The sequence below is a fragment of the Helianthus annuus genome, chromosome 11 (genome assembly GCF_002127325.2).
Source record: "Helianthus annuus cultivar XRQ/B chromosome 11, HanXRQr2.0-SUNRISE, whole genome shotgun sequence".
Lineage (NCBI taxonomy): Eukaryota > Viridiplantae > Streptophyta > Magnoliopsida > Asterales > Asteraceae > Helianthus > Helianthus annuus.
The window spans coordinates 189,097,473-189,124,592 of NC_035443.2; the positions used below are offsets into that span (position 1 = coordinate 189,097,473).

The 27,120-nt window shown below is 35.3% G+C and overlaps 2 protein-coding genes across 5 annotated transcripts; one reads left to right on the top strand and one right to left on the bottom strand.

Moving 5' to 3' along the window:
* Positions 1–407: 407 nt before the first annotated feature.
* Positions 408–17,017, bottom strand: LOC110891525 (CHD3-type chromatin-remodeling factor PICKLE). 3 transcript variants are annotated; one of them, XM_022139229.2, is made up of 31 exons: positions 16,878–17,017; positions 16,682–16,761; positions 15,297–15,439; positions 15,054–15,191; positions 14,263–14,417; positions 14,009–14,170; positions 13,252–13,493; positions 12,599–12,694; positions 12,375–12,511; positions 11,383–11,589; positions 11,191–11,298; positions 11,044–11,094; positions 10,376–10,475; positions 10,140–10,282; positions 8,920–9,017; positions 8,690–8,828; positions 8,362–8,598; positions 7,014–7,136; positions 6,824–6,933; positions 6,063–6,144; positions 5,779–5,976; positions 5,540–5,684; positions 4,881–4,986; positions 4,729–4,803; positions 2,996–3,057; positions 2,842–2,918; positions 2,633–2,763; positions 1,898–2,201; positions 1,591–1,723; positions 1,399–1,472; positions 408–963 (listed from the first exon to the last, which is right to left on the bottom strand). In XM_022139229.2, the coding sequence occupies exons 3-31, from the start codon at positions 15,435–15,437 to the stop codon at positions 658–660; spliced, it is 4,080 nt and encodes a 1,359-aa protein (XP_021994921.1). In that variant the 5' UTR covers positions 15,438–15,439; positions 16,682–16,761; positions 16,878–17,017; the 3' UTR covers positions 408–657. The 3 variants fall into 3 exon arrangements, with proteins under 3 accessions (XP_021994921.1, XP_021994920.1, XP_021994922.1); XM_022139228.2 differs by having other exon boundaries at positions 15,297–15,442; positions 16,687–16,761; positions 16,878–17,011; XM_022139230.2 differs by lacking the exon at positions 16,682–16,761 and having other exon boundaries at positions 16,878–17,002.
* Positions 17,018–21,861: 4,844 nt separating this feature from the next.
* LOC110891524 (spindle pole body component 110) lies at positions 21,862–25,594 on the top strand. 2 transcript variants are annotated; one of them, XM_022139226.2, is made up of 6 exons: positions 21,864–22,147; positions 23,144–23,191; positions 23,270–23,924; positions 24,291–24,413; positions 24,783–24,905; positions 25,379–25,594. In XM_022139226.2, the coding sequence occupies exons 1-6, from the start codon at positions 21,974–21,976 to the stop codon at positions 25,465–25,467; spliced, it is 1,212 nt and encodes a 403-aa protein (XP_021994918.1). In that variant the 5' UTR covers positions 21,864–21,973; the 3' UTR covers positions 25,468–25,594. The 2 variants fall into 2 exon arrangements, with proteins under 2 accessions (XP_021994919.1, XP_021994918.1); XM_022139227.2 differs by lacking the exon at positions 24,291–24,413 and having other exon boundaries at positions 21,862–22,147.
* Positions 25,595–27,120: the final 1,526 nt, after the last annotated feature.

Below are 27,120 nucleotides of genomic sequence, written 5' to 3' on the forward strand. Positions count from 1 at the left end.
AGTGAAATTACCATTTTACCCTCATGTACATTGCACATGACAGTTTTTAACTGAGATTTCTAGCCAGGTTTGGCCTAAAGGGCAAAACGTGCAAGATTTTGAAAGATTAAGGACACCGCCTGTAAACTTTTCACCAGAAAGACGGCGCCTGCAATTTGATGTAAACATAAAGGACAAAAGTTGTAATTTACTCTTGTTTGAAAGACTAATATACTCTTACATTATACATTAAACAAAAGAAATTTCTTAACTTTTAGGTATCTTATAATGCGCTTCCCTTGCATATTGTATAGCCAAAGTTATCTTAAATTTCAAAGTCATTCTTTTCATAAAAATACTTTCATGAATCTTGAACTTTTAACTTCCAAAAATATGCAAATCTCCCACCTAAAACAATCCACAAAACAAAATCTCAACTTGAGACTTGTATGTTTATATAATCAACTCCATTATAATAGAACCCAAAAAAGTTTAGTTCCTATAGTCAAAAGCAAAGTCCACTATCAAACTAACGACATTGGTGTCTCCTTAACTTACACAAACTTTAGCACCTAACTCCCACAAACTTTGATTAGTAAAACTATAGTAATGGGATAAAGATTTAACCCCACTTTAGTATGAATAAAAGTCAACTCTGAAAAGTCAACACGTGACGTACTACTCCAAAACAATGACACCAGGTTCGTCACTAGACTTATCTTGATGACCATCAGCGTCTTCCATCGCCACGTCAGCATTTGCAGCCCCGTTGACTGGACCTGATTCATGCTGATGTGGACTTGAACTTGCCACATCACCGTTACTCTTCTCACTTTCAGTCACGGGAGAGACGATTTTGGTGATTTTTTCATGTATTGCTACTAGTGGTTGAAGATTCTTTTTAAGCTTTAAATCTGCAGTAGGCTTCTTCGCCAAATATGTCTCTACCGCATCAGCAGCATTTTCCCCTACCACCGTGCACATCTGCACAAATCATAAGTTTAATACATAATTAATGTATGAGTAAAATGCACGGATAGTCCCTGTGGTTTGGTGAAATTTCACATTTAGTCCCTAACTTTTCAAAATGACACTCTTAGTCCCTGTGGTTTGACAAGTTGTTACTCGGATAGTCCCCAAAGCGGATGGAGGTTAGTTTTTCTGGTTAAGTGGGTGTGAAATGACAAGGACTATCCGAGTAACAACTTGTCAAACCAAAGGGACTATCCGAGTAACCTTCATCCGCTTTAGGGACTATCCGAGTAACAACTTGTCAAACCACAGGGACTAAGAGTGTAATTCTGAAAAGTTGGGGACTAAAGGTGAAATTTCACCAAACCACAGGGACTATCCGTGCATTTTACTCTTAATATATTAAATAAGATTACATCAATATAACCAACAATATTAATTAGTAACCTCGTTATAAAGGCGGGGCATCGCCAAACGATCCGGTTTATCATCACAAGCAGCTGCCGATATTTCTTCTGCAGCTGTACAAAAAATCAAACACTTAGTCCATGTAAGCATTGATGATATTTCAAGAAATAAGTAATATAATGTAATGCACTGCCATCAAATTATTTTAGATTATTATATATAGACGCTTACAGATAACTTCGATTTGAGGCAATTGACTGGTCAACTGGGACAAAGTTCCGTTTTGACTTGCAGTCGGTCTGTCTACAACCTTTTGTTCAGTCTCCATATCATCACTTCGAATCCCGTTAGGTTTTTCATCACCCTATAAATAGATACATTTTCTTTTACGATATATAACTATAATAAATAAAAACTTCAATAACAAGAGGAAACGTATACTTTTACTACATGTGTGATCAATAAGTTCAAAGCAAAAAGAATTTGATCCAAAAAAATGTGTAATAAAGAAACAAAACGTGTAATAAGCCCGACTTACGTAGAATTCTTTTTGGTATTCTGCATTAAGTCCTTTTTCGAGAAGTTGGACCCGTTTTTTGACAAACTCGACCACTCTTCTTTGCATTTCTCGGAAGTGATACAATGCGTTATTTGAAGCAGCAGAATCTTGTGGTTGACCACCAGGAGCCACAGTTTGACCGTCAAGACTTCCGCCAGCAGGGGGCGCGGCCGCTCCGGGAACACTGAGATTTGCAGTGGGAAGATGCAACTCTTGACAGATCACTTCCGGAATCCGCAAGTCCTTGTCATCAACAATAGCTTGCCATCTTCCATAACCGTGCCTTTATATAAGATAATTAAATAATAAATAAGAAAAAAATATGATAATAATAAATGAAATAAAAGAGTAAAATGTCATTTTCGTCCCTGAGGTTTGGCTACTTTTGCGACTTTCGTCCAAAGGTTTGTTTTTCCGTATCTGGATCCAAAAGGTTTGAAATCTTGTCATTTTCATCTGACTCGTTAACTCCATTTTTTAACGTTAAGCCATGGGTATTTCCGTCTTTTTAGACATTAGAAAATTTCTAAAAATGTCCCTCATTTAACAGAGAAAAGTGGATAGAGTTAACGAGTCGGATGAAAATGACAAGATTTCAAATCTTTTGGATCCAGGTTCGGAAAAACAAACTTTTAGATGAAAGTCACAAAGTGCCCAAACCTCAAGGACGAAAACTCGAAATAAAATTAATGTAAAGATTTATGAAAAGGTTACTTTAACACAGCACGGAGTAGGGTTCGATCGTGTTCATCCTTCCAGTGTTTCAATCCTCTTAATCCCGGATACCGATATATGATGTCATCCGTAAATAGCGGAGCAGATGGATTCTCTGAAGAAGATTTCACCTGAAAAGTTATGGTAAAAAAATAAATAAATAAAATAATGACATTAAATTACATGAAAATCACATGGATGGAACTTACTTTATCTCTTACAAGAAGCAAGACTGCAATTCTGACAAGTACGTCCTCAATTCTTAGCCCTTCTTTTGGAACACCGTCTGCGTTAAAAATATTACACATTAGATAAATAATTAATTTACTCGATAACAGGACTTTATAGAGACAAGAAAGTAACCTGAAAACGTTGCGGCATCGGTAATATCTTCTGAAATGTGTGACAGGAACAGAGTTCCATAACTGCAGGTCCGTAATAAACCAAAAAAAAATTAGAAAATAATCATTTTTAATATTTTAATCTGCCGATAAAAACTTGTGATAAATCTAAGGTTTTGCACAAAATCATGGATTCTTGTCAATTTTTGATATTTTTCAATTAGTTACTTTTTCTGTTCATTCACCATTATATTTCCCCCAAATATCAGCATCTCCAAACAAACGCTAATCCTATTAATGAACATAGACGATAATAAAGAAAGGCAAATATATGAAGAAAAAAATACTAGATAAGTCAAGAAACCGAAGACTATATTTTGGTTTCAGAATTCAAATTGAGCGATACTTTTAGCTTTACAGACTTGAAATATTATGATATAATATATAACTAGTGGGTTACCACCCGCACTCCGCAACAGGTTAGAAACGTAGATAAAAACAGGCAAATCGCAACAGGACATTCTATGTGACGATGAAAAAACAACGCCACGGCGGTGATTTCAAAAGTCACGAAAAAGTTATCGGTTCAGTTCGTTACGGTATCGGCAAAAACGAATACCCGGGCGGGTTCGGAACATAGTTAGAATAACTTACAACGGTACATACAAAATTCAGGAAAACATTGCGTTTAGAAAAAAAACTAAAAAGAAACGACCAAAAATAAATAACATAGGAAAGAAAAAAAAAACTAAAAGTTTAGAGTCTACATAGTAATTGCTATAAAGTCTAAAGGAGAAAAACTAAAGTTGAGGGTCTAAATAGTAATTATCATAAAGTGTAAAGGAAAAAAAGAAAAATAAAGTTGAGAGTCTAAAGAGTAATTAAAATAAAGTGTAAAGCAAAGAAAAACTTTATAAGAGTTGAAGGGCTAAACATGTCATTATCAAAGTTGAGGTGTCAAAGTGTAAAGGAAAGAAAAACCTTATTATAGTTGTGGGCTAAACATGTTATTACCAAAGTTGAGGGGCTAAAGTTGTCTTGCTGAAAGTTGGGGGGGCTAAAGTTGTCTTGATGTGACAACTTAGCCTTTTAATATATATGATAATGATAATGCTATAGTTTATGTGCCTCAACTTTAACCTACAATTAGATCAATTCTATTAACCTTAAAAAGTTTAAGTTGACAAAGAGAATAAGGTGCTGTTTGTTTTTTCTGAAAAAGCTCTGCGCAGGCTCTTCTGTCTGCGGTGTGCAGACCACGCGCAAACATTGTCACGCACAAAGTGTTTGTTTTTCCGAAGACGTTTCATTAAAAAACGTCTGCGCGAGCTCTTCTTGGTGCAGACTTCGCCCAACCACTTCTAAGATCTTCTAAGGTCTGCAGAGGGTTAAACATCACCACCCACCACCACTGTCCATCACCACCACCGTCCATCACCACCACCGCCCACCACCCACCACCACCGGCTACCGTCCACCACCCACTATCGTCCGTCACCACCACTGTCCACCACCCACCACCACCGTCTACCACCATCACCGTCCGGCACCACCACCACCCACCACCACCGTACGTACACAACCACCAGATTATTTTAGAAGTCTGCATACGTTAAAAAACAAACAGTCTTCTTCTTGCAGACTGCAGAGGTTTGGTCTCTCTTCTTCTACAGATGTCTGCAGATGTGGTCCGCAGACTGCATACATTTTACCTCTTAGAAAACAAACAACACCTAAAAGAACTTTGACACTTACACTTTAATTTCTTCATAACTTTTTTGCTTCAAGCGTGAAGTAAATTCTGCCCAATCGAAGTCTCCAACCCCAAATCTGCAATACACTTCCTACACAATTAATATAATATTCATAAAGATTGAAAAAATTATATTCTTTTATAGTAACAAGACCTCATCAAGATTTGAACAAATTGGGCCCGTTGACTTTGGTTAAATCCGAGTACTCTGAAGGCTCTCCCTTCACCTTCCATAAGCGGAAGTTGCTCAGCATTATCAACTGCAAAAATAGTATTTGTTGTCTTTGAAATCACTACAGGATATCAACTAATAAAAGAAGTTATGAAAAGTATTCAACTTACACATAAAATATAAAATAGTAAATGCCGTTTTAGTCCTCGAAATTTGGCCAGTTTTGCGACTTTTGTCTAAAGATTTGTCTTTCCGCATATGTGGATCCAAAAGGTTTGAAATCTTGCCATTTTCATCAGGCTCGTTAACTCTATCCATTGTTCTTCATTAAGTCGGAGGTATTTCTGTCTTTTTTGCTAACATAAAGGGCAATTCGGTCTTTTTCACTTTATGTAAAAAGACCGAATACCCCTGAAAAAGACCGAATTGCCCTTTAAGCTAATCAAAAAAGACAGAAATACCCCTGAGTTCACGAAGAAAAGTGAATGGAGTTAACGAGCCAGATGAAAATAGCAAGATTTCAAACCTTTTGGATCCAGATGCGGAAAAACAAACCTTTGGACGAAAGTCGCAAAACTGGCCAAACCTCGTGGACGAAAAATGGCATTTTACTCTAAAACAAATATAACTGAAACGTTTACCACGTGTTTTCTTTCTGTAAGGCTTTCTAGCAGGTGCTATTCCTGTTGAATTATCCTCATCGGATAATTCCGCTTCGTAATTATCATCAGCATCAGAGCTTACATCTTCCAATCCAGCTAGATCATCATCTTCAACAGACACCATCTGAAAATTGCCGAAATAGCAAATAGACGTATGAAAAACATAATAAAATGGAAATACGAAAGTGCCCTACAGTTATCTTAACTATTATAAATACCTGCTTACGGCTTCTTTTTCCCTTTCCCATAGAATTAAATTCTTCGATTTTGTGCACTTCATATCTATCTTTTAGCAAGTCCTCCCAATAACTCGATCGTTCTATATTATTCGCTGCGTTTTTGTTCTCTGCCAATGGCTCTTCTATTTCTTCTTCCACTTTTGACTCCGTCTCGTCAATATACTCAAAAATCGCCACCTAATTATACATTATACAAAAAATAAAAACCCAAAGTTTTATTTTAATTTCCAAACATAAATTCCCATCTAGAAGCAGTTTCAAACCTTAAACGCTTTCAAAAAGCCATCTTCTTCTGCATCATCCATTGCAGCATTTTCTTCTTCCGTGTAATCACGGTTAAGCAATCTATAATGAAGAAGCCATGACGTCTATTTGGTCAAAGATAGTCAAAGATACAAAAAACATAATATGGACTTTCATTAAGGCATAATAAATGTAGTGTTACTTGTATAAAATATCAACATACTTTTTCACTTGTCCCATTTTAGTCATTGTACTTCTTTCATACACGAGTCATTTACACATGAGTTTGTGTACTGTCTGGAATAATAGGTAAATTTAACGTTTTTATATAGAACTTTAAGGACAGATGTTGAAAACATCAATAGACTTTCGCTGAACGCACATGCGTCCATTATACTTAACTAGTATTTTGACCAACCGCGCGTTGCGGTGGCAGCGTAACTTAAAATAACTCAAACTTATATCATCAAATATTTAACCTGACTCGTTTTCGAACAGAATTTACGTCAAAACGTAGACCAACTGAAAACGCACATGAAAATAAGCACGAAAGCGTATTATATTTTACCTGACTCATTACCGAGAAAATTTATGTCCAAACGTAAACCAACTTAGATTTATAACGAAAACATACTTAAAAATAAGCACGTAAGAAAATAGTGTTTTTTTCGGCGGCGGACTCGAAACGTAAAGTAACTCGAATTTGTACCGCCTAGTCAAAACGCATTATATTTGACGAAAAAAAACTATGAATATATAACTTGCATATATAACAATTTACCTATCTATTGCAGCATCATCATAATGAATTTGCCTTGATTTCATCGCCTCATCGTTCTCATCAGCAAACAATTCCTTTGAACCGTATCTTATGATGTCATCCAGCTCTTCCTACATTGTAAATTGTAATAATAAAACATCACAGAAAATATATCACCTTTTTTCGTATCAATTCCAGCTGTAAAATGTACCTGGTTGATGTTTTGATTTTTAAGCTTGCCAACAACCAAATGCTCTAAAACCATCTTCTTTTTCGTCATCTCCATCATTCTTTCTTCGATTGTTCCTCTAGTTATCAGTCTAAATATCATCACCTGCAATGTGACAAATATACAAATAGCGGGATTTAAGGGGGGTTTTTCTGTTTTAATATAAAAAGTGGGATTTTATAGGTATAAGATAGCGGGATTTTATCTTTTTTGTTAAATATACAATTAAAATAGTGTATTCAGGTATAATTTACAAATCAATATTTCTAAAACTTTCTTCCAATGTGTCGCTAAGCATAAAAAAGCGCCCGTTATTTCATCTCTATCGCTATTTCCAGTGTGTCGCTAAGCATAAAAAAGCGCCCGCTATTTCATCGCTATCGCTATGTAGCGTATAGGTAGCTTGTCGCTATCGCCTGCTATTCGCTATTAACAACTACGTGGATTATATCAAACAGGCCAAATGAAAAAGTTAACTCAAAGGGATTGAAAGCCCCCTAAAGTCTTAATTTAATGCATCACTGACACGTTAATTATTTATAATGAATTCAAACAGTCCGACCCGTTTTAAAAAGGTACTAAAAATGTCTCGTTTCAGCCTGTGTTCTAACAAGTCAAAACCTCCTAAATCATATTAGAATAAAATGCCATTTTTGTTCCTGAGGTTTGGCAAGTTTTGCGACTTTCGTCCAAAGGTATGTTTTTCCGCATCTGGATCCAAAAGGATTGATATCTTGCCATTTTCACCCGGCTCGTTAACTCCATCTATTTTATCTTCGTTAAGTCAGGGGTATTTTCGTCTTTTTTATTTAGCAAGGGTATTTTGAATACTTGTACATTATGCTAAATGCTTGTATGTAGAGTGAAAGTTAAGTCGGGGGTATTTCCATCTTTTTTGTCAACTGAAAGTGCAATTCGGTCTTTTTCACTCTATATACAGCATTTAGCATAATGTACAAGTATTCAAAATACCCTTGCTAAATAAAAAAGACGACAATACCCCTGACTTAACGAAGATAAAATAGATGGAGTTAACGAGCCGGATGAAAATGGCAAGATTTCAAACCTTTTGGATCCAGATGCGGGAAAACAAACCGTTTGACGAAAGTTGCAAAACTGGCCAAACCACAAAAATGGCATTTTACTCATCGTATTATAAATGATTCCAATTATAAGTAATAATATAGCTTTCGTAAGCATCATTATGCATTAATTATTTATAACGAATTATATGAACTTAAAACCTATTTTGACTTGATGCATTAATTATTTATAACGAATAATATGAACCTAAACCTATTTTGACAAAGTACCCAATGTAACTTCTAACCTTGTTTTTCTGTCCGAGACGATGAGCACGGGCCATAGCTTGTAAATCAGCATGTGGATTCCAATCACTGTCATAAATAATAACCGTGTCTGCAGTCGCTAGGTTTATACCAAGACCACCAGCTCTAGTAGACAATAAGAAGCAAAATCTAGAAGAACCCGCAGCATTGAATCTATCGATTCGAACTTGTCTTTCACCACCACTAACTTTTCCATCAATCCGTTCATACAGCCATTTCTGAAAAACATTCAAAGATCATGTAAAAGTCAAAAACAAAAGTCAAAAAGTCAAATCTTCAAATCTTCAAATAGTCCGACCCGTTTCATACCTTGTAATTGCAATAATCTTCTAACAAATCCAACATGTGCTGAAACTGTGTATATATTAAAACTCTATGTCCTTGCTCTTTCAGCTTCACCATCATTTTGTCCAAAAGCTGCAATTTTCCGGAAGCTTCCAATAGTTGTCTGATGTATTACGTATAAAACATGAGATAAAGGAGTTCAACTTAAGGGCGATTGTTAACTAATAGAGAACAAAAAAGGTAAAATATATTACTTGTAGAACTCGTTGGTGTCTTCTGGTTCAACTCCCTCCAGCATGAAAGGGTGACAACAAAGCTTACGCAGTTCCATAACCACATTAATAAGCGAAATCTGATTTTTTAGTAACAAATATCAAACATCAGATCTTAGTTAAGATAAAAATAAAATAATGCAATATTCAGCACTTAAGTTTATAAACTAGTATTTAGACCCACCGCGAGTTGCGGCAGCATCAAAACTTAAAGTAACTCGAACTTATACCGTCAAATATTTAACCCGAATCGTTTTCAAACAAAATTTACGTCAAAACGTAGACCAACTGAAAACGCACATGAAAATAAGCACGAAAACATATTATATTTGACCTGACTCATTACTTGGTTTTAAAAAGCGCGCCCTAGGCGCGCCTAGGCGCAAGGCGCAACAAGGCGCAAGGCCTGGGGCTTTTTTGCTTCTCGTCTTGTATAATTACAGGAAGCGACCAAAAGGCACATTTTTTGATGTTTTTTGTGGGCTTTTTGGCCTGAGGCGCGCGCCTCATGTAACTTAGGCGTTTTACTGCATAAAAATGTTGTACCTTGGGTTTTTTGACTTGTACATGTAATTAAAATGGTATAAAAGCCTTACTTATAGCTATATTTTGGTTAAAGGAAGCTAAAAAACTATGGGATATGTATTGGATGTATAAAAAAAATTATATAAACATCTTGCGCCACGGGTACGAAAAGCCCACCGCTTTTGCGCTTTGCGCTTCGCGCCTCAATTTTAGACCTCGTCGCTTTTGTGCGCCACTCGCTTTTTAAAACCAAGACTCATTATCGATAAGTTACATCGAAACGTAAACTAAATTGGATTTAGAACGAAGCGTAGTTAAAAATAAGCATGTAAGAAAATATTTTTTTTACGTTAAAGAATGGTACCACGCGTTGCGGCGGAGTCAAAACGTGAAGTAACTCGAATTTTTACCGCCTAGTAAAAACGTATTATATTTGACCCACATACATAAAATAAACACGTAAAACTCGAGGGGGTTGAAATGAAATTTTACAAAGTTTTTAGAAAGCTGAGTGGCAATGCTAAAAGTTGAGGGTTAAATACACAAAAAAAAAAACCATGAGTTGGATGGCATGGTTGAAAATTTGACAAAGAAAAACAATAAAAAATAGAGGTTGTGTGTAGGTACTATTCCTAAGACACCCTCTTTTGTTATATTAATAAAATAAAATAATTCACCTGAGCTCCTCCTCGGCGAGTTAATAACTGATAATTACGCGTTAGAATTGCCTTATAATACTCTTTCTGCTTGCTACTTAATTCCACACGTAAAATTAGCTCCTTTTTAGGTGGTAACTTCTTCATCACATCTTTCTTAACTCCTGCCATTTACATATACCAAAAGATATTAAATGTTACTATAAAATGTAATAAAAATAACTGAAACAAAACAAGCACAAACTTCAGATGTTTACTTCTTAAAAGATGTGGGGCCAACATCTTATGTAGCCTTGAAACCTGCTCTTCTTGATTGATATCCTTGAACTCTTCCTGAAACTCCTCCAAACTTGCAAACTGCAAACATTTTTAGTTAAACTAGTGGGTAATGGGTTACCACCCGCTCCGCAGCGGGTTTGAAACGTAGATAAAAATAAGCAAATTACGAGTGTTAAAGTCGTTTGATGTTTTAGGTAAGGGGTTAAACATGTCATTATCAAAGTTGACGAGCTAAACATGTCATTATTAAAGTTGAGGGGCTAAAGTTGTTTATTATTAAAGTTGAGAGGCTACAGTTGTTTGATGTAGTTAAGAGGCTAAACATGTCATTAGTTCATTATTAAAGTTGAGTGACTAAAGTTGTTTATTATTAAAGTTGAGGGACTAAAGCTGTTTTAATTTAGGGGCTAAACATGTCAATACCAAAGTTGAGGGGCTAAACATGTCATTACCAAAGTTGAGGGGCTAAACATGTCATTATTAAAGTTAAGGGGCTAAAGTTGGTTAATGCCAAAGTTAAAGGGCCAATATTGATTGATGTCACAAAATAGCATATTCATAGTAATAAAAAGTGTTTTACAAATATCCTATGTAATATTACAAACACTTATATATCTATAAGTTGCAGTAAAACTGTAAAACTAACCTTTCCAGCATCAAGAAAGTGCATAAGCATGAAAAGCTCATCCAAGTTGTTCTGAAAGGGATTTGCAATTCGCATCAAAAAATAAAAAACAAAGTGAAAAACGTAACACAAAAATATAAACTAACGGAAAAGACTAATGTAAAAAACCTGAAGAGGGGTTCCAGTCAATAATGTACGATGTCGAGTGTTGAACTGCTTTAACGCAGAAAACAACTTTGAATCTTTATTTTTAAGGCGATGACCTTCGTCCACTATCTACACAGTAAAAAATTTCGGCAAAGATACATGTAAATGATGTACCAAAAGTACGAATTGTAATAAATGGTCAAAAGAACACACCATGGTCTCCCAACGTATTGCCTTCAATGACCCGTTATCTATGTTAATCATTTCGTAAGATGTCAATAACACGTCAAACTTTATTCTTTCTTGCTTATTTTCACTAGTCCCGTGTTTCTTTTTCTTGTCTTTCTTATGAGACCTTGGGAAATAAAATTCATGTTCTCTTATGACAGAACGCGCTGCGGCCGTTCCAACATACATAACCTGCATTCGTTATCTTATTATTCTATTATGGAAAATAAACCTAAATCAAACATACATATCAGTATTGGACTATGCAGTTAATATCGGTGATATATCGCCGATATATCGGTTATCAGTCCCCATGTAATATATATATATCAGTGTCAAATATCGGTCAGAATATCGGTACTATATCAGTACAGATATTATCGTCGATATTGACCGATATATCACCGATTTGCCTGATATCAGTACCTTTCTTCTTAGTTCTACCATTCGTCTTTCTTCTTATTGCTGCTATTAGTGTTTTAAGTCTTAATTATTAATTGTTAGTGTTAAATGTTAGTTTAAAGCCTTAATCAGTTCCTACTTGCTACACTTGTTAGGGTCTGTTTGGTAGCCTCTGAATGGTCATTAAGATGCTACCTCTTAATGGAACCATTAAGAATTTTACCAATGAGAAGGTAGAAGAATGTGACATGTGATGATTTACCATTCAGAGGTTACCTCTTAACCATTCAGACTTAAGGTTACCTCTTATTCATTAAGAGGTTTTAAAGCATTAAAAGGTAGCATCTGAATGGTTTATAAGAGGCTACCAAACAACCCCTTAGTGTTTTGCAAGTTGCAAAATGTTAATTTGTTAATGGTAATCGTTAGTGTTAAACTGCAATTTATATAAATTCTCCATGATATTAAAATTACCGATATCCCATATCTCAAATATCGATCCTTGACCGATATCTGATTTTTTACCGCATTAACCGCATAGTATATATCAGTATTGGAGGGATCTTGCAACTTACAACATTCATATGAGGTGCCCATGTGGCAAATTCACGTTCCCAGTTTCTCAAAGTAGAAAGTGGTGCTACTACTAAATGTGGGGAGATATTCTCTTCATATAAAGATGCCAAAAAAGCAATACTTTGTATCGTTTTTCCTAAAATATAACAAAAATAAAAAATTGTAAACTATTAAACATATAAGAAAGCAAGACCTAAGAGACCAACGAAAACTTAATACATACCAAGACCCATTTCGTCTGCAAGAATCACATGTGTTTGTTTAGACCATGAGAAACGCAAGAAATTCAACCCTTCAAGCTGGTATGGGTGGAGCTCACCTACAATTACACCAAAGTGGACGATTAAACTAGGGCTGCAAACGAACCGAACGAACACGTGTTCGTTTGGTAAGAAAATATATATGTTCACGAACTGTTTATGAACACTTACTAAACGAGATTATATGTTCGTATTCGTTCGTTACGGAAAAGAACGTGTTCGTTTGTTAATTTTAGAAAAAAACGAACTCAAACGAACGCTCATGAACACATATGAACATAAACTAATGTTCATGAACGTTATGGAAACAAACGAACACAAACAAGCGTTGATGAACGGAATATAGAATATATATAATACACTAATACTTATTAAATATTTTATTTTTGGGAATTTTGAAGTATTTAAATAAAATATAAAAAGTAAAAACACTAATGAACTATCGAACACAAACGAACACTTTACCGAACGTTCACGAAATTCACGAATATAAATAAACGAACGGAATTTCTTGTTCGTGTTCGTTCATTTATTAAACGAACAAACACAAACAAACTTCCCACCAAACGGTTCGCCAATTGTTCACTGAACGCAAATAAAAATATTTTTCGCATACCTCCAGGAAGAAACTCAGGACTTTTTTCAAAATGCAAAAAATCTTTTTTCTTTTTCGAGTCAAGTGCATCGCGATTGTTGCCTTTTTGCTTCCTTAGTTTCCGATATCTAGACTGCAACCTGTTGAAATTCTCAATTTGTTGCTGAAATGATGAGATATCCGATTCCGATTCCCAATAACATTCATCATAACTAAGTCCCACATATTTTACGAAATATTCCTTTTCCTCATCCTCTTCTTGCCTGATTCATTCACCACATAACATGCATCCTAAGTTTATGTCATTACTTATAAGAAAGAGTAAAATGCCATTTTCGTCCCTGAGGTTTGGCCAGTTTTGCGATTTTCGTCCAAAGGTTTGTTCTTTCACATCTGAATCCAAAAGGTTTGAAATCTTGCCATTTTCATCTGGCTTGTTAACTCCATCCATTTTTCAACGTTAAGTCAGGGGTATTTTTGTCTTTTTTATTTAGTAAGGGTATTTTGAATACTTGTACATTATGCTAAATGTTTGTACATAAAGCGAAAAAAGAACGAATTGCCCTTTAAGTTAGCAAAAAAGACGGAAATACGCCTGACTTAACTGAGAAAAATGGATGGATTTATCGAGCTGGATGAAAATGGCAAGATTTCAAGCCGTTTGGAGATGCAGAAAAACAAATCTTTGGACGAAAGTCGCAAAACTCACCAAACCTTAGGACGAAAATGGCATTTTACTCTAAAAGAAATATAAAAATTTGAGATTCAGAAAGTTCACCTGCAAGCAAGAATCCGATCAACCATCGTATATTCAGGTCTAATTGGGACAAAATCATCTTCGGAATTGTTGCCCACAGGCATTTGCTTGCGGAAATTGTTTACTTTCATCCTTAAACGAGGCAACTCCTTGTACGCTTTTATAAACTCTTTTTCCGGTACCCTAAATACACACAGGAAAAAAAGAAGTCTGAATTAACTAATAAATCTTAGAATTAATTTAGCGTTTAATAGAATATTTATGAGAAGATATACCATGTGCAATGTAGATAAGATAATCCTTTCCACTTAACCAGATATTGTTTCACAAATATTTGCTTTGAACCAAGTTTCGAAGCATCACTTTCATCAGCAACTGTCGGTCTCATTTCACAGTCCAAAATCTTTTCTATATCGTTCAGAGGATTAACCTACAGGTACAATACATCATTATAATCAAAATTTAGTACTTATCAGGGTTGTAAATGAACCAAACGTTCAGCAAACAGTTCGTGAACCGTTCGGCTGGAAGTTCGTTTATGTTCATTCGTTAATAAATGAACGAACATGAACATGCAATTTTGTTCGGTAAGTTAAACGAACGAACATGAACAGAGGTTGCGTTTGTTCGTTTATGTTCATGATTCGCCCGTTTACATTCATTGGTGTTTGCTCATTTAAAGGTTTTTATATATTGTATCTTCGTTTTATTGTTTTTAGTTTTTAAAAATTCAAAACCCTAGTTATAGGAGTACATATTCGTGTGCATTCATTTGTGTTCAAAAACATTATTTGTGTTCATTACTTCATTTATGTGCATGAACATTTGTTTGAGTTCATTTGTGTTTGGTAAGTGTTCGTGAACAGTTCATGAACACATCCATTTCTTAATGAACAAACACGAACATAAAAATCTCGTCCGGTAAGCGTTTGTGAACAGTTCATGAACAAACTCATTCCTTAATGAACGAACATGAACAAGGCCTTGTTCATGTCCTTTCGGTTCGTTCACAGCCCTAGTACTTAAATGAGAAATACAAGTAATCATAATAGTTTCTATAACGTACGCATTTTGGACATCTCCAAGTGGTAGGAAATGGAGCTTTGAGAGGTGGTAATAAACATTTAGGGTGGTACTCATACGTGCATGTTTCACAAACAAGCAGATTCCCAGATTCACCACACGCCTGACATGAATCCTCTACCTGTGAATAGTTTAACCAACAAGTATCTTTAACATCTTGTAGTGCAATAGACACGTATCGTGCAGAATCTATAATGTTATTTGACTTTATAAAGGTGGAAGTTACCGCATCATCTCTGACAATTCTTTGAAACTGTTCTGATGTTTTGGATTTACCAAGCAGGTCTGATTCGTCATCAGATTCATCCATACTATAGCGGGGCCTTGAATCCGATCTAACACGGAGCCTCTCAGCTAAACTACTCATCTCTGCAACATAACCAACAAATTTATTATTTAACATCAACCATAACGAGTAGTGTTACTATTTCAAAAGAAAAACGTGAGAGCACGTTTATATTGGCAAACACGATACTCCTAGACGGTAACATGGAAGCAAAACTTTATATGGAAGAATTGAGCATCGCATATGTAAGAAGATTTGTTGTACGTAAATCCAACAAATATTTATATCTAATATCCCTAAAGCAAGATATCACAACAGACACAAACAGAAAGTAAATTGAGACGTATCGTAAGGGTATTAGAATTTATCAGTAACACAAAAATTCTATGATTAAAAGATAATATTTCTAGAAAAAATAACCCCAATTCAACACAGATTAATCTGTATTAGAGCTGTAAACGAACCTAACGTTCGGCGAACAGCTCGTGAACCGTTCGGCGGGAAGTTCGTTTATGTTCGTTCGTTTAATAAACGAACGAATATGAACAAGAAATTTCGTTCGATTAGTTAAATGAACGAACATGAACAGAGGTCTCGTTCGTTTGATTATGTTCGTGAACGTTCGGTAAGGTGTTCGTGAACGTATTCGTGAACATTTGGTGATTTGCGTTCGTTTATGTTCGTATGTTTGTGTTTTAATTGAAGATCTTTGTACTTTCTTATATTTTATTTGTAGTTTTTATATTTTTAAACTTTTACTTATTTTATTTCCCTAAGAATTAAACTAGGAAACCCACTTTCACCTTATTTACATCAACGAATACAATCGACCTCCGTTCCACAATAAGGGATTCAAGTTCGAGTGCTACTCTCTGGGCCATCTATCTTTATCCTTCGTCGCGTTCGCCAAATTTATTTGTGTTCGTGAACCGTTCGCGAACGCGCTCATTTTCTTAATGAACGAACACGAACATAAAATCTCGTTCGGTAAGTGTTCATGAACCGTTCGTGAACACATTTATTTCCTTAACGAACGAACACGAACAAGGCCTTGTTCGTGTTCGTTCGGTTCGTTTACAGCCCTAATCTGTATGCACAATAAATACTGCATATAAATTATAGCAAACAAAATGCAGCTAGCTCCATGCCACAACTAAAAACCCTAAAACCACCTCAAATTACTCCTCAAAATCACTTCAATTTACATCAACGAATAACGTCTATACAAAAGTTTAGCGAAATTTAGGGTTTCAGTAAACAGAAACCAAATCACTTCGATTTGAACCAAACAATGATATCTGTACAAAAAATTTAGCGAAATTTACCTCAAAAACAACAACGATCAACTTCAAATTCACGTGACGAAGGAGATTTAGGGTTTCAGTACACAGAAGAAAGTAAAATTCTGAAAATAAAGTACAAGTGCACGAAATTGGGGGTTAGGGTTTCGTTAAATCCGAAATTGACGAGCGTGTATACATGTAAAATGAAGCAAAATTAAGAGAGTAAATGATGATTGACCTGATGATGACTTGTTTCTGTGCCTGAAAGTGAAATCTTCCTTCTTCTGCAGGTACAAAGTGGATGAATTTGGGAAACTCTGCCTGAAAAAACTTGTGATTTTGTTTACCTTTTGTTTTTGTTTTGATTTGATTTTCTTTAAGATATTTACTAGGGTTCTTTTTATAATGAGTCTCTTGGTTAGGTTAGAACCGGTATTATACGGGTTGAATAAATGTAATTTTATATAATGAATAATAAAAGTTATATCTTGAAAAAACTCGTATATTGTACGGATTGAATATAATAAATAATAAAAAATATATTTTAAAAAAAACTCGTATATTGTACGGATTGAATAAAATATAATGTCATATGTTAATACATACAATCGTCAAGTTTATTTTTTAAAGATGAACTTTTATATACTATTTACTTATTATAACGTTTTACTTTGTTTTTTTATTTTGCATAAATGTAGTTTTAGATAATAAATAATATATCTTTAAAAAAAACTTGTATATTGCAAGTGTTGAATAAAATATGATGTCATGTGTTAACACATATAGTCGTCAAGATTTATCTTTTAAAAATGAACTATGAATCTATTTATAATAAAAACAAATATTTATCCTTATCTAAATTTTTTGTTTAAATTATTTATAGAAAAACAAATATCTATTATTATATAGTTTTTTTTTTGTTTAGAATTATTATTATTATTTAATATGATCATAATAAAAATAAACGTTTATCTTTATCTAAATTTTTGTTTAAAATTATTTATAGAAAACAAATGATTATTCTTATTTATTTTTTTAATTATTATTATTATTATTATTTAATATGAGAAATAAATAGGAAATAAGATGAAAATGCACTAGAAAGTGACACGTGTCCAAAAAAAGATTTTCATTTATTAGTATATGAAGATGAAGATTATTATTTAATATGATAAATAAATAGGAAAATAAGATAAGAATGCACCAGAAAGTGACACGTGTCCAAAAAAATTTCATTTATTAGTATAGGAAGAAGTGTAGTTTGGTTTGTTCACTTTTGCCATCCAGGTCAGATTTTAAAGTTGCACCATTTTCCTCCCTGACATTTTAGAAACGTGTCATTTCAGCCCAAAAAAATAATCACAGTTAAAAAAATCAGTTAAGTTAAGGGTAACCACAGTTAAAGTTACAGCTGGCCGGGATCGAACCTGTGACCAACTGCTTAGAAACAAATAAATTTTACCCCTAAGCTAACTGAAATTTTTAACTGTGGTTATTTTTAGTCTGAAATGGCACGTTCGCAAAATGTCAGGCAGAAAAAATGATGCAATTTTGAAATTTGGTCGGAAATGACAAATTGAACAAACCACAAGGATGTAAATGGCAGTTAACTCTTTTATAATAAAAGTAAAGGGAGAGGTTGGGTGAGTGATATGTTTGAAAGATAATGGCAAGGTTGTAAAAAGCATTAGGCGTTAGTCGGCCAATGATGTACCGACTAGCGATTATTCGTGATTAATTGGATTGAGTTTTTTATATGTTATTTTCAATTTTATGTATACATATACACATTTTATAGGTAAATATTTAAGTAGACATGTTTTAACCCTTCCTCAACTCATATTTTTAACTATACAAGATTCATTGCTGGAATTCACACGATTTGGTTGGAAACTGACCATAATTTATAGGTTTTGGCAGGAATATACAAGTTTTTTGTCGGAATCTGGCCGGAATCGCAGATTTTTGGCTAGCCGCTAGGGCCGATTAGGTTCAACTAGGCCAAACTAGCAATTAATGGACTCATTAACAAAAAAAAATACTTAGTTAGTAGCCGACTAGCGATTAATCGCGGTTTTTACAACACTAATAAGAGGTGGTCCGCACATGGCGAGTGGTAAAGTCTCCACCTAGCCAATGGCCTCATGTCATGTTAACTTCCCTCTCCACTCTTCATTTTGCACTTAAACATAACGGGTGTTTTCACGTGAGGAGTCCATTTTTTTTCTTAAAATTATACATTTATAATTAAAACATTATTTAAACAAAATAAAATTACATTATTATTATTACTATGTGTTAATTATTATTAGGGGAAATGGATTGTATCACCCTAAACTATGTAAAATTGTCCAATATCACGCCCAACTTTCAAGTTGGCTCCCACCACCCTCTACTCGACATTTAGGTGGCAGTGTCACCCCTTCGTTAAAAAAACACTAACCGAGTTTATTTTTTAATCCTACGTGGCATGGGGATGATGAGGTGGACAACCTACGTGGCTAATTTATCCAATGTGGCATGCTGGTAGATCTGGAACATATTTTATAAATAACAAAAAAATACTTATATATATATATATATATTATACATATAAAAATCAATTTATAAATTTTCAGTATCACCACCATCCTGCCATCTCTCTCCACCACCAGCATACACCACCGCCACCATCGAGTTGTAGCCACAGTCGAAAACCACTGCTACCACCTCACTTGTAGCCGCCTCTGCCTCCGCCTCCGTCTCCGACATCCCACGCACCAACTTATAAATCCTAAATAAATCCCCAAATACACCATCCTGTCATTTCTCTCTACCACTAGCATACACCAAACCACCACAACCACCCACTTATAAATCCTAAATCAATCCCCAAATCATTCAATAAATCCTAAATCAACAACACGTTCAAAAATTAATATGGTGTTTACAAACAGACAACAACCTTTTTAGTTCCATCACCTCTACCCTCCACCACAACCAGGCCACCTGCAACCAAACCACTTGCAACCAAACCACCTCCGCCGACCACTCCTACCTCGAGCCGCGGCAACAACCTCCAACCTTCACACTTGTAACCGTCACCATTGACAATCCTCCATCCTTCACATCTAAATCCCAATTAAATGATTCTTGTCAACCCAAAAAAGCCCTAAAAATTGAGTCGTCTATATGATAAGACTAAAAGCTCTATTCGACACAAAAAATATCACGGTTGGGGGAAGGAGGAGAGTTGTAGGTGGTGCGGCAGTGGTGTCACCGAAAGGTTTCAGAGGAAAGGGAGGTGGGGGAATAGATTTGTAGGTGGTGTGAGTCGCCGGCGATGCAAGGTGGTGTCGAAAGGGAAAATAGATTTTGTAGGGTGGTAGACTGGTGGCGGTGGTGCTCCTGTGGCAGCCGGAGTTGCAGGTGGGGGATGTTGCCATCGCCGTCTTCTTCAAGGTAGAGAGAAAAGGAGAGTTAGAGAGAATAGGTTTTATAAAGTGATTGTATTGTGTTTATATATTTATATTAATTATAATTAAAAAAAGCTATGTCACTTTGCCACGTCAGATAAAAAGCCACATCAGCAAAATAAATAAACTCAGTTAGTGTTTTTTTAACGAAGGGGTGACACTGCCACCTAAATGTCGAGTAGAGGGTGGTGGGAGCCAACTTGAAAGTTGGGCGTAATATTAGCCAATTTTGCATAGTTTATGGTGATACAGTCCATTTCCCCTTATTATTATTATTAATATGTGTTAATAAGCAAAGGAAATACGTGTTAATAAGCAAAGGAAATAAATAGTAGAAGTAGGTGGTGATATCAGATCATTAGACCTCTTAATTTACAAGGTTTTGGTGCATGAGAGTACAAGTGAGGCATGACAGACAAGTGAGGCATACCGGTCAAAGAGAGGAAAGTCACATTTGACTCAAAAGTTTATACAACACTCTAGAGAGAAAGATTGGAAACGTAGAGAGAAAAGGTGATGGATGACGAAGCTCCGGCGATGACCCCTTCCGGCACGTTCAGACGACACTTTCCTATACCGGGAAATCATAAGACGGTGATGGGGGCGACGATGAACAAAAGTTATTTAGGATTAAGGTGTAGTTTTGTGGACTTTAATGTTTCTGCTGCTATGTTAGTGAGTATCATTTGGATCTGATTTTTTTGTGATTTGTTTCTTTCGTATATTGTATACAAGGGCGCAGCCCGACCCCCCGAACTTTTCGCTCAATAGTTTTATGTATGTACCTTTCGTATAGAAATTTTTAGGTATATATGTTTTCGACCTCCGGTTCTATAGAAATTTTTTGGTATATACATTTTCGAACCCAGTCATAAATATCAAGTTTCGCCACTGATTGTATAGATGTACATATTTATATAGGTTTGATATACTGACATGCATATTGAATTGGCAGGTGATTAAGAAGATATATTTTATCATGTATGCATTTGTTTTCGAGGGTAATGGTTATTGTGCGCCATCTGTTTGTGGAAATGTTATAATAAAAAAAATACATTACATTAAATTAAAATAGAAAACACATTACATTGAATTAAAATAAAAACCTAAATGATAAAACTAAAATTAGAAATTGCATGAACAATTATATTTTTTTCGTGATCTCGCGTTTTCGGGCTAGAATAAACGGCAACATTTCGGGTAAGCATTGTCGTGTGGCTTAATCAACGTCTCCATATCCCGATTGGTGGGCTCATATATCAACCGTGTGAATGAGTCTTGCGCTTCCATGGAATATTCGTACAGGCCAGGTGCAACTATTGTTGGACGTGTGGATAACCGAGCGAGGGTTGAAATGGTGCACTCGAACCGCCTCGCCTAGTTTGCGAGCCACGTCCCCTCGACTTCAAACCGGGTCGCAAACCTTTTTTCTTGACATCACCCTTGTTTTGTATTATTAAATTTTTATTTATTTTATTACCCTAACAATTAAACTAGGAACCCTTATTTGAAATTGTTTATGCATCATTTTCCTTTCCTTTCTTATTATTTACATTAACGAAATCGATCAACCTTCATTCCACGATAAGGGATTCAAGTTTCAGTGCTACTTTCTGGGCCATCCACCTTTATCCTTCGTCGCGTTCGTCAAATTTATTTGTGTTCGTGAACCCGTCGTAAATACGTTCATTTCCTTAATTAATGAACACAAAAATCAAGTCTCATTCGATATTTATTTCCTTAAAGTACAAACGGTCGAAGTAAACACATTTATTTCCTTGAAGAATTCCTTTACAACCCACACCTGTTGCTACTTGCATATCTCCTTTTCATCTGTAAAGCGTGACGAAGAAGAAGAAAACGAAAAAAATCAGCTAAAATGAAGAAGAAACGAGCAGTATCTGAGGCGAGTACGAGGGACAATCAGACGGCAGAGCTTCTGTTAAGTCTCAAACCATCTTCTACGCCGGTTCGACGGGGCGATTCTAAGTCTCGCTCCAAACCCTCGGCTGACGTCACTCTCGCTCCAAACCCTAACGGTCCGTCAGTCAAGGTTTGCATCTCATCATTTTCATTTTTTCTTTGATTGATCCGTTATTCTGCTTTTCATTCTTTCCGCATTTACTTTGATTCATATTTTGTTTCTGCGATCGTTTAATTAAATGTGTATGAATGATCTATTGGGCGGAAAGTCCGTTTATGTTTGTTGATTGAATGAATGAATGAACGAACATGAACACATGTTTCGTTCGTGAACGTCTGCTCATATGTGTTTGTTAGTGCTGCAAACGAAGCAAACGTTCAGCAATAGGTTCGTGAACCGTTTGGCGGGAAGTTCGTTTATTAATCAAACAACAGACACGGACAAGAAATTTTGTTCCTTTAGTTAAATGAACGAACATGAATAGAGGTTGCGTTCATTCATTTATGTTCGTGAACGTTTAGTAAGGTGTTCGTTTGTGTTCGATAGTTCGTAAGTGTTTTTAGTTTTTATATTTTATTTAAATACTTTAAAATTATATTTAATAAGTGTCAGTGTATTATGTATTATGTTCATGAACGCTTGTTTGTGTTCGTTTGTTTCCATTTGTGTTCTTGAACATTAGTTTGTGCTCATTTGGGTTCATCAACGTTCATTTTCGTTTGTTGCCTAAGATTAACAAACAAACACAACACAAACGAATACGAACAAGTTCATTCCCTTAACAAACGAACAGACATAAAATGTTGTTCGGTAAGTTTCATGAACAGTTCGTGAACACATATATTTCTTGAAAAATGAACACGAACAAGGTCTTGTTCGTGTTCGTTTGGTTCGTTTGCAGCCCTAACACTGTTTGTGGTCATTTGTGGTTCATCTATGTTCATAAACTGTTCGTTTACAATGTTAACGAACGGAGTCAATGGACATAAACGAACACAAGCGTGTTCATTTTCTTAACGAACAAATTTGAACAAGAAAACCCGTTTGTTTTATTGTTCGTGTTCGATTTTTTTACAGGCCTATTGATTAAATACAGTTGCTGATGTCTGAAATGAACTTTTGCAGGCTGTAGGTGCCACCACTTGTATCTGCAATATATCAAGTAAAAGAAAGGTAATTATTTATTTTAAGTTATTGGTAAAAAATGACTTGCAGGTTTAAAAATGTCTATTTGTTGTTGATAATTCTCAGCTGGACGAATTGAATCCTGCTACGTCGAACAGCAAGTATTCCCCTCACTTGCTAGAAGATGCGGAATTGTGTCGTAACGTTTTGGATCATCTTTCCACGCTGGGGGAGGTATTGGCGCATCGAGCAATGTCGGATGAGATTAGTCTGTTGGTTAAACTCACTTGTTTAACTCCGGAACTATTGAGTCGTTTTGAGCGTAGCTCAAAAGTCGCTCAAAGAAAATCAAAGCGGGTCGAAAGGTACAAACGGAAGCTAGCTGATAAGGACGAGGAGATTCGTCGTTTGAAAGAGGAAGTTAACAACTTGAAGAAGTATAAAAAGATGACCAAAAAGGACTCCGAAGTTAAGGAAGTGACTCGTTGTTTGGACGAGGTTAGCGTTGAGCATCAAAAGGAAGTGTCTGTTTTGAAGATGTGTTTGCAAGATGTCCAAGCTCAATTGGAGTATAAGGATCGGCTGCTTGTCGAAGGGGTAACTGAGCTAGATTCGTTGGTGGCTGAACTCAACTGCCATTCGGCTAAAGAGCAAGTTCGGGTTGAAGAGTCTCGGACTTTTAATGAATCTATTCGCTCTCTGCAATCTCGCCTGGAAGAGTTGCTGGCAGATAATCGGAGGTTGAAGGATGACCAAAAAAGTCCCGAGTTTCTTCCTGGAGGTATGTAAAAGATATTTTTATCTTTTGCGTTTCTGTTATTGTTATGGAATGATTTGTTAAGTCTAGGGCTGCAAATGAACCGAAGGTTCAGCGAACAGTTAGTGAACCGTTCGGCGGGAAGTTTGTTTAATAAATGAACGAACACGAACAAGAAATTCCGTTTGTTCATTTATGTCCGTGAACGTTCGGTAATGTGTTCGTTTGTGTTCGATAGCTCATTAGTGTTTTTAGTTTTTATATTTTATATTTAATGTTCATGAATGTTCGTTTCTGTTCATCAACTCTTGTTTGTGTTTGTTTGTTTCCATTAATGTTCATGAACGTTCGTTTTTCTAAAATTAACATGAGCAAGTGTGGGCTGAATAGTCTTGGACTTGAATGAATCTATTCGCCGCGTGGATGAGTTGCAAGCAGAGAATCAGAGGTTGTTGGAGGATAATCAGATGTTGTCGGAGGATGACCGAAAAAGTCTCGAGTTTCTTCCTGAAGGTATGTAAAAGATATTTTATTATTTGCGTTTCTGTTATTGTTATGGAATGATTTCTTAAGTCTAGGGCTGCAAATGAACCGCAGGTTCAGCGAACAGTTCGTGAACCGTTCGGCGGGAAGTTTGTTTAATAAATGAACGAACACGAACAAGAAATTCCGTTTGTTCATTTATGTCCGTTAATTTTCTGTAATGTGTTCGTTTGTGTTCGATAGCTCATTAGTGTTTTTAGTTTTTATATTTTATATTTAATGTTCATGAACGTTCGTTTCTGTTCATCAACTCTTGTTTGTGTTTGCTTGTTTGTTTCCATTAATGTTCATGAACGTTCGTTTTTCTAAAATTAACACGAGCAAGTGTGGGTTGAATAGTCTCGGACTTGAATGCATCTTTTCGCCGCATGGATGAGTTGCAAGCGGAGAATCAGAGGTTGTTGGAGGATAATCAGATGTTGTCGGAGGATGGCCGAAAAAGTCCCGAGTTTCGTCCTGGAGGTATGTAAAAGATATTTTTATTTTCTGCGTGTTTCTGTTATTGTTATGGTTATGGAATGATTTGTTAAGTCTAGGGCAGCAAATGAACTGAAGGTTCAGCGAATAGTTTGTGAACCGTTCGGCAGGAAGTTTGTTTAATAAATGAACGAACACTAACAAGAATACCGTTTGTTCATTTATGTCTGTTAACATTCGGTAATGTGTTCGTTTGTGTTCGATAGGTCATTAGTGTTTTTAGTTTTTTTATTTTATTTAAATACTTCAAAATTCCGACAAATTCTATATTCTGTTCATCAACTCTTGTTGTGTTTGTTTGTTTGTTTCCATGAATGTTCATGAACGTTCGTTTGCGTTCGTTTTTCTAAAATTAACAAACGAACACGTTCATTTTCTTAACGAACTAACACGGACATATAATCTCGTTTGGTTCATTTGTAGCCCTAGTTAAATCTTCCGCTTTGGTGTAATTGTAGGTGAGCTGGATCCGTTTCAGATGCTGTTGCATGTATTAAGTTTGAAACCATTTGATCCGATACCAACATATACATTTAAATTTGATTAATAATATTTTGTTTACTCAATCCTTTTGATTAAATGTATAATCTGTTAAACACATTAAAAGTATGGAAACGTGATTGATAAATTGGCCAGTAAACATGAACTGGACGTTTTAGTGAACCGTTTGTGAACTGTGTGGCGGGAAGCTGGATTATGTTGACATTGACAAAAAAGTTTCGTTTATTTAATTAAATGCAGGAACATGAACACGTGTTTGTTTGTGTTTATGTGTGTTCTTGAATTGTCGTTTACAATGTTAAAAAAACAAACAGAATGTTCATTTTCTTAACAAATTTTCTTAACAAACGAATGTGAACCAGAAAATTTAAACGTTTAGTTATTCGTGATGAACGAACACGAACATATGATCAAGTCGGCTTGTGTGTGTATATGTGTGTGCATGTATGCTTGTGCATTATTTTTATTTTTCTAAGAATTTAAATACCGAAAGGCATATTTCCATAATATAAATTAGCAACATATTGTTACATTGTGTTGTTGTACCCTAAGCATAGGGGTTTTTCAAAAAAAAATTAAAAAGATTTGTGATTTTTCACTTTTAACCCAAAAGTTTTTATCTTTTATATTTGAACACTTTTAATTTGTTTACTTTCAACCCAAAACTTTTCATCTTTTATAATTTAACCAAAAACTTTTTTATTTACAACTTTGGTCCCCCCATACTTTTTATCTTTCACAAGTTTTTCGTTTTACGTTTCGTTCTAAATTTTGCGAGTTAATACGTCGCAACGTGCGTCTGTGGTTCAACGTTTTTCGTCTATTTTTTCACATTTGACTGGCATGTCGCAACGTGTCTACTTCCCCATTTGGCAACTTCGTCGCAACGGGCGGATCCGACATTGACTTAGTTATTCTTTTCTACATTATTTTGCGAGTTAACACGGCGCGGCGTGCATGTGTGGTTCAACGTTTTTACGTCTATTTTTTCCATTTAACAAGTTCGTCGCAATGCGTGTGTCCTAAATCAACATAGTTATTTTTTTATATTATATGTTTCAGTCTTATTTCTTCGCATTAACACGCCACAACTTCAGTGATGGTGGTCGCTACCAACGGTGTGACATTGATGTTATTTGGCATAGTTTTAGGCCCCGCCGCAACGCGGGGGTGCTTAATTCTAGTTAAAATATAATATGTATAATAATGTTATTTTTCTATATATTTTACATACCATCGGCTGACGTTATTGTGGCTCCATACCCTAACGGTCCGTCAGTCAAGGTTTGTATCTTTTTTACCATTTTCATTTTTTCTTTGATTGATCCATTGTTTTGCTTTTCATTTATTTTGTTTCTGCGATCGTTTAATTAAATGTGTTATCAGCTCAACACATTCAAAGTATGGAAAATGTTAATTATTTTGGGCCTAAAAGTAGGATTGAACATGTATATGAGAAAATTTATGCTCAAAACAAAGTATGTATATCATTTATTTATTTTTATTCTTTTTAAATTAGGGGCTGCGAAGAATGTGTTATCAGCTAAACACATTCTGAATTGTTCAGCTAGAAATTCGTTTATGTTTCTTAATTAAATGAACGAGCGAAGCTGAACACAATCTGAATTGTTCAGCTAGAAGTTCGTTTATGTTTCTTAATTAAATGAACGAGCGAACATGATCAAAAAGTTTTGTTCAC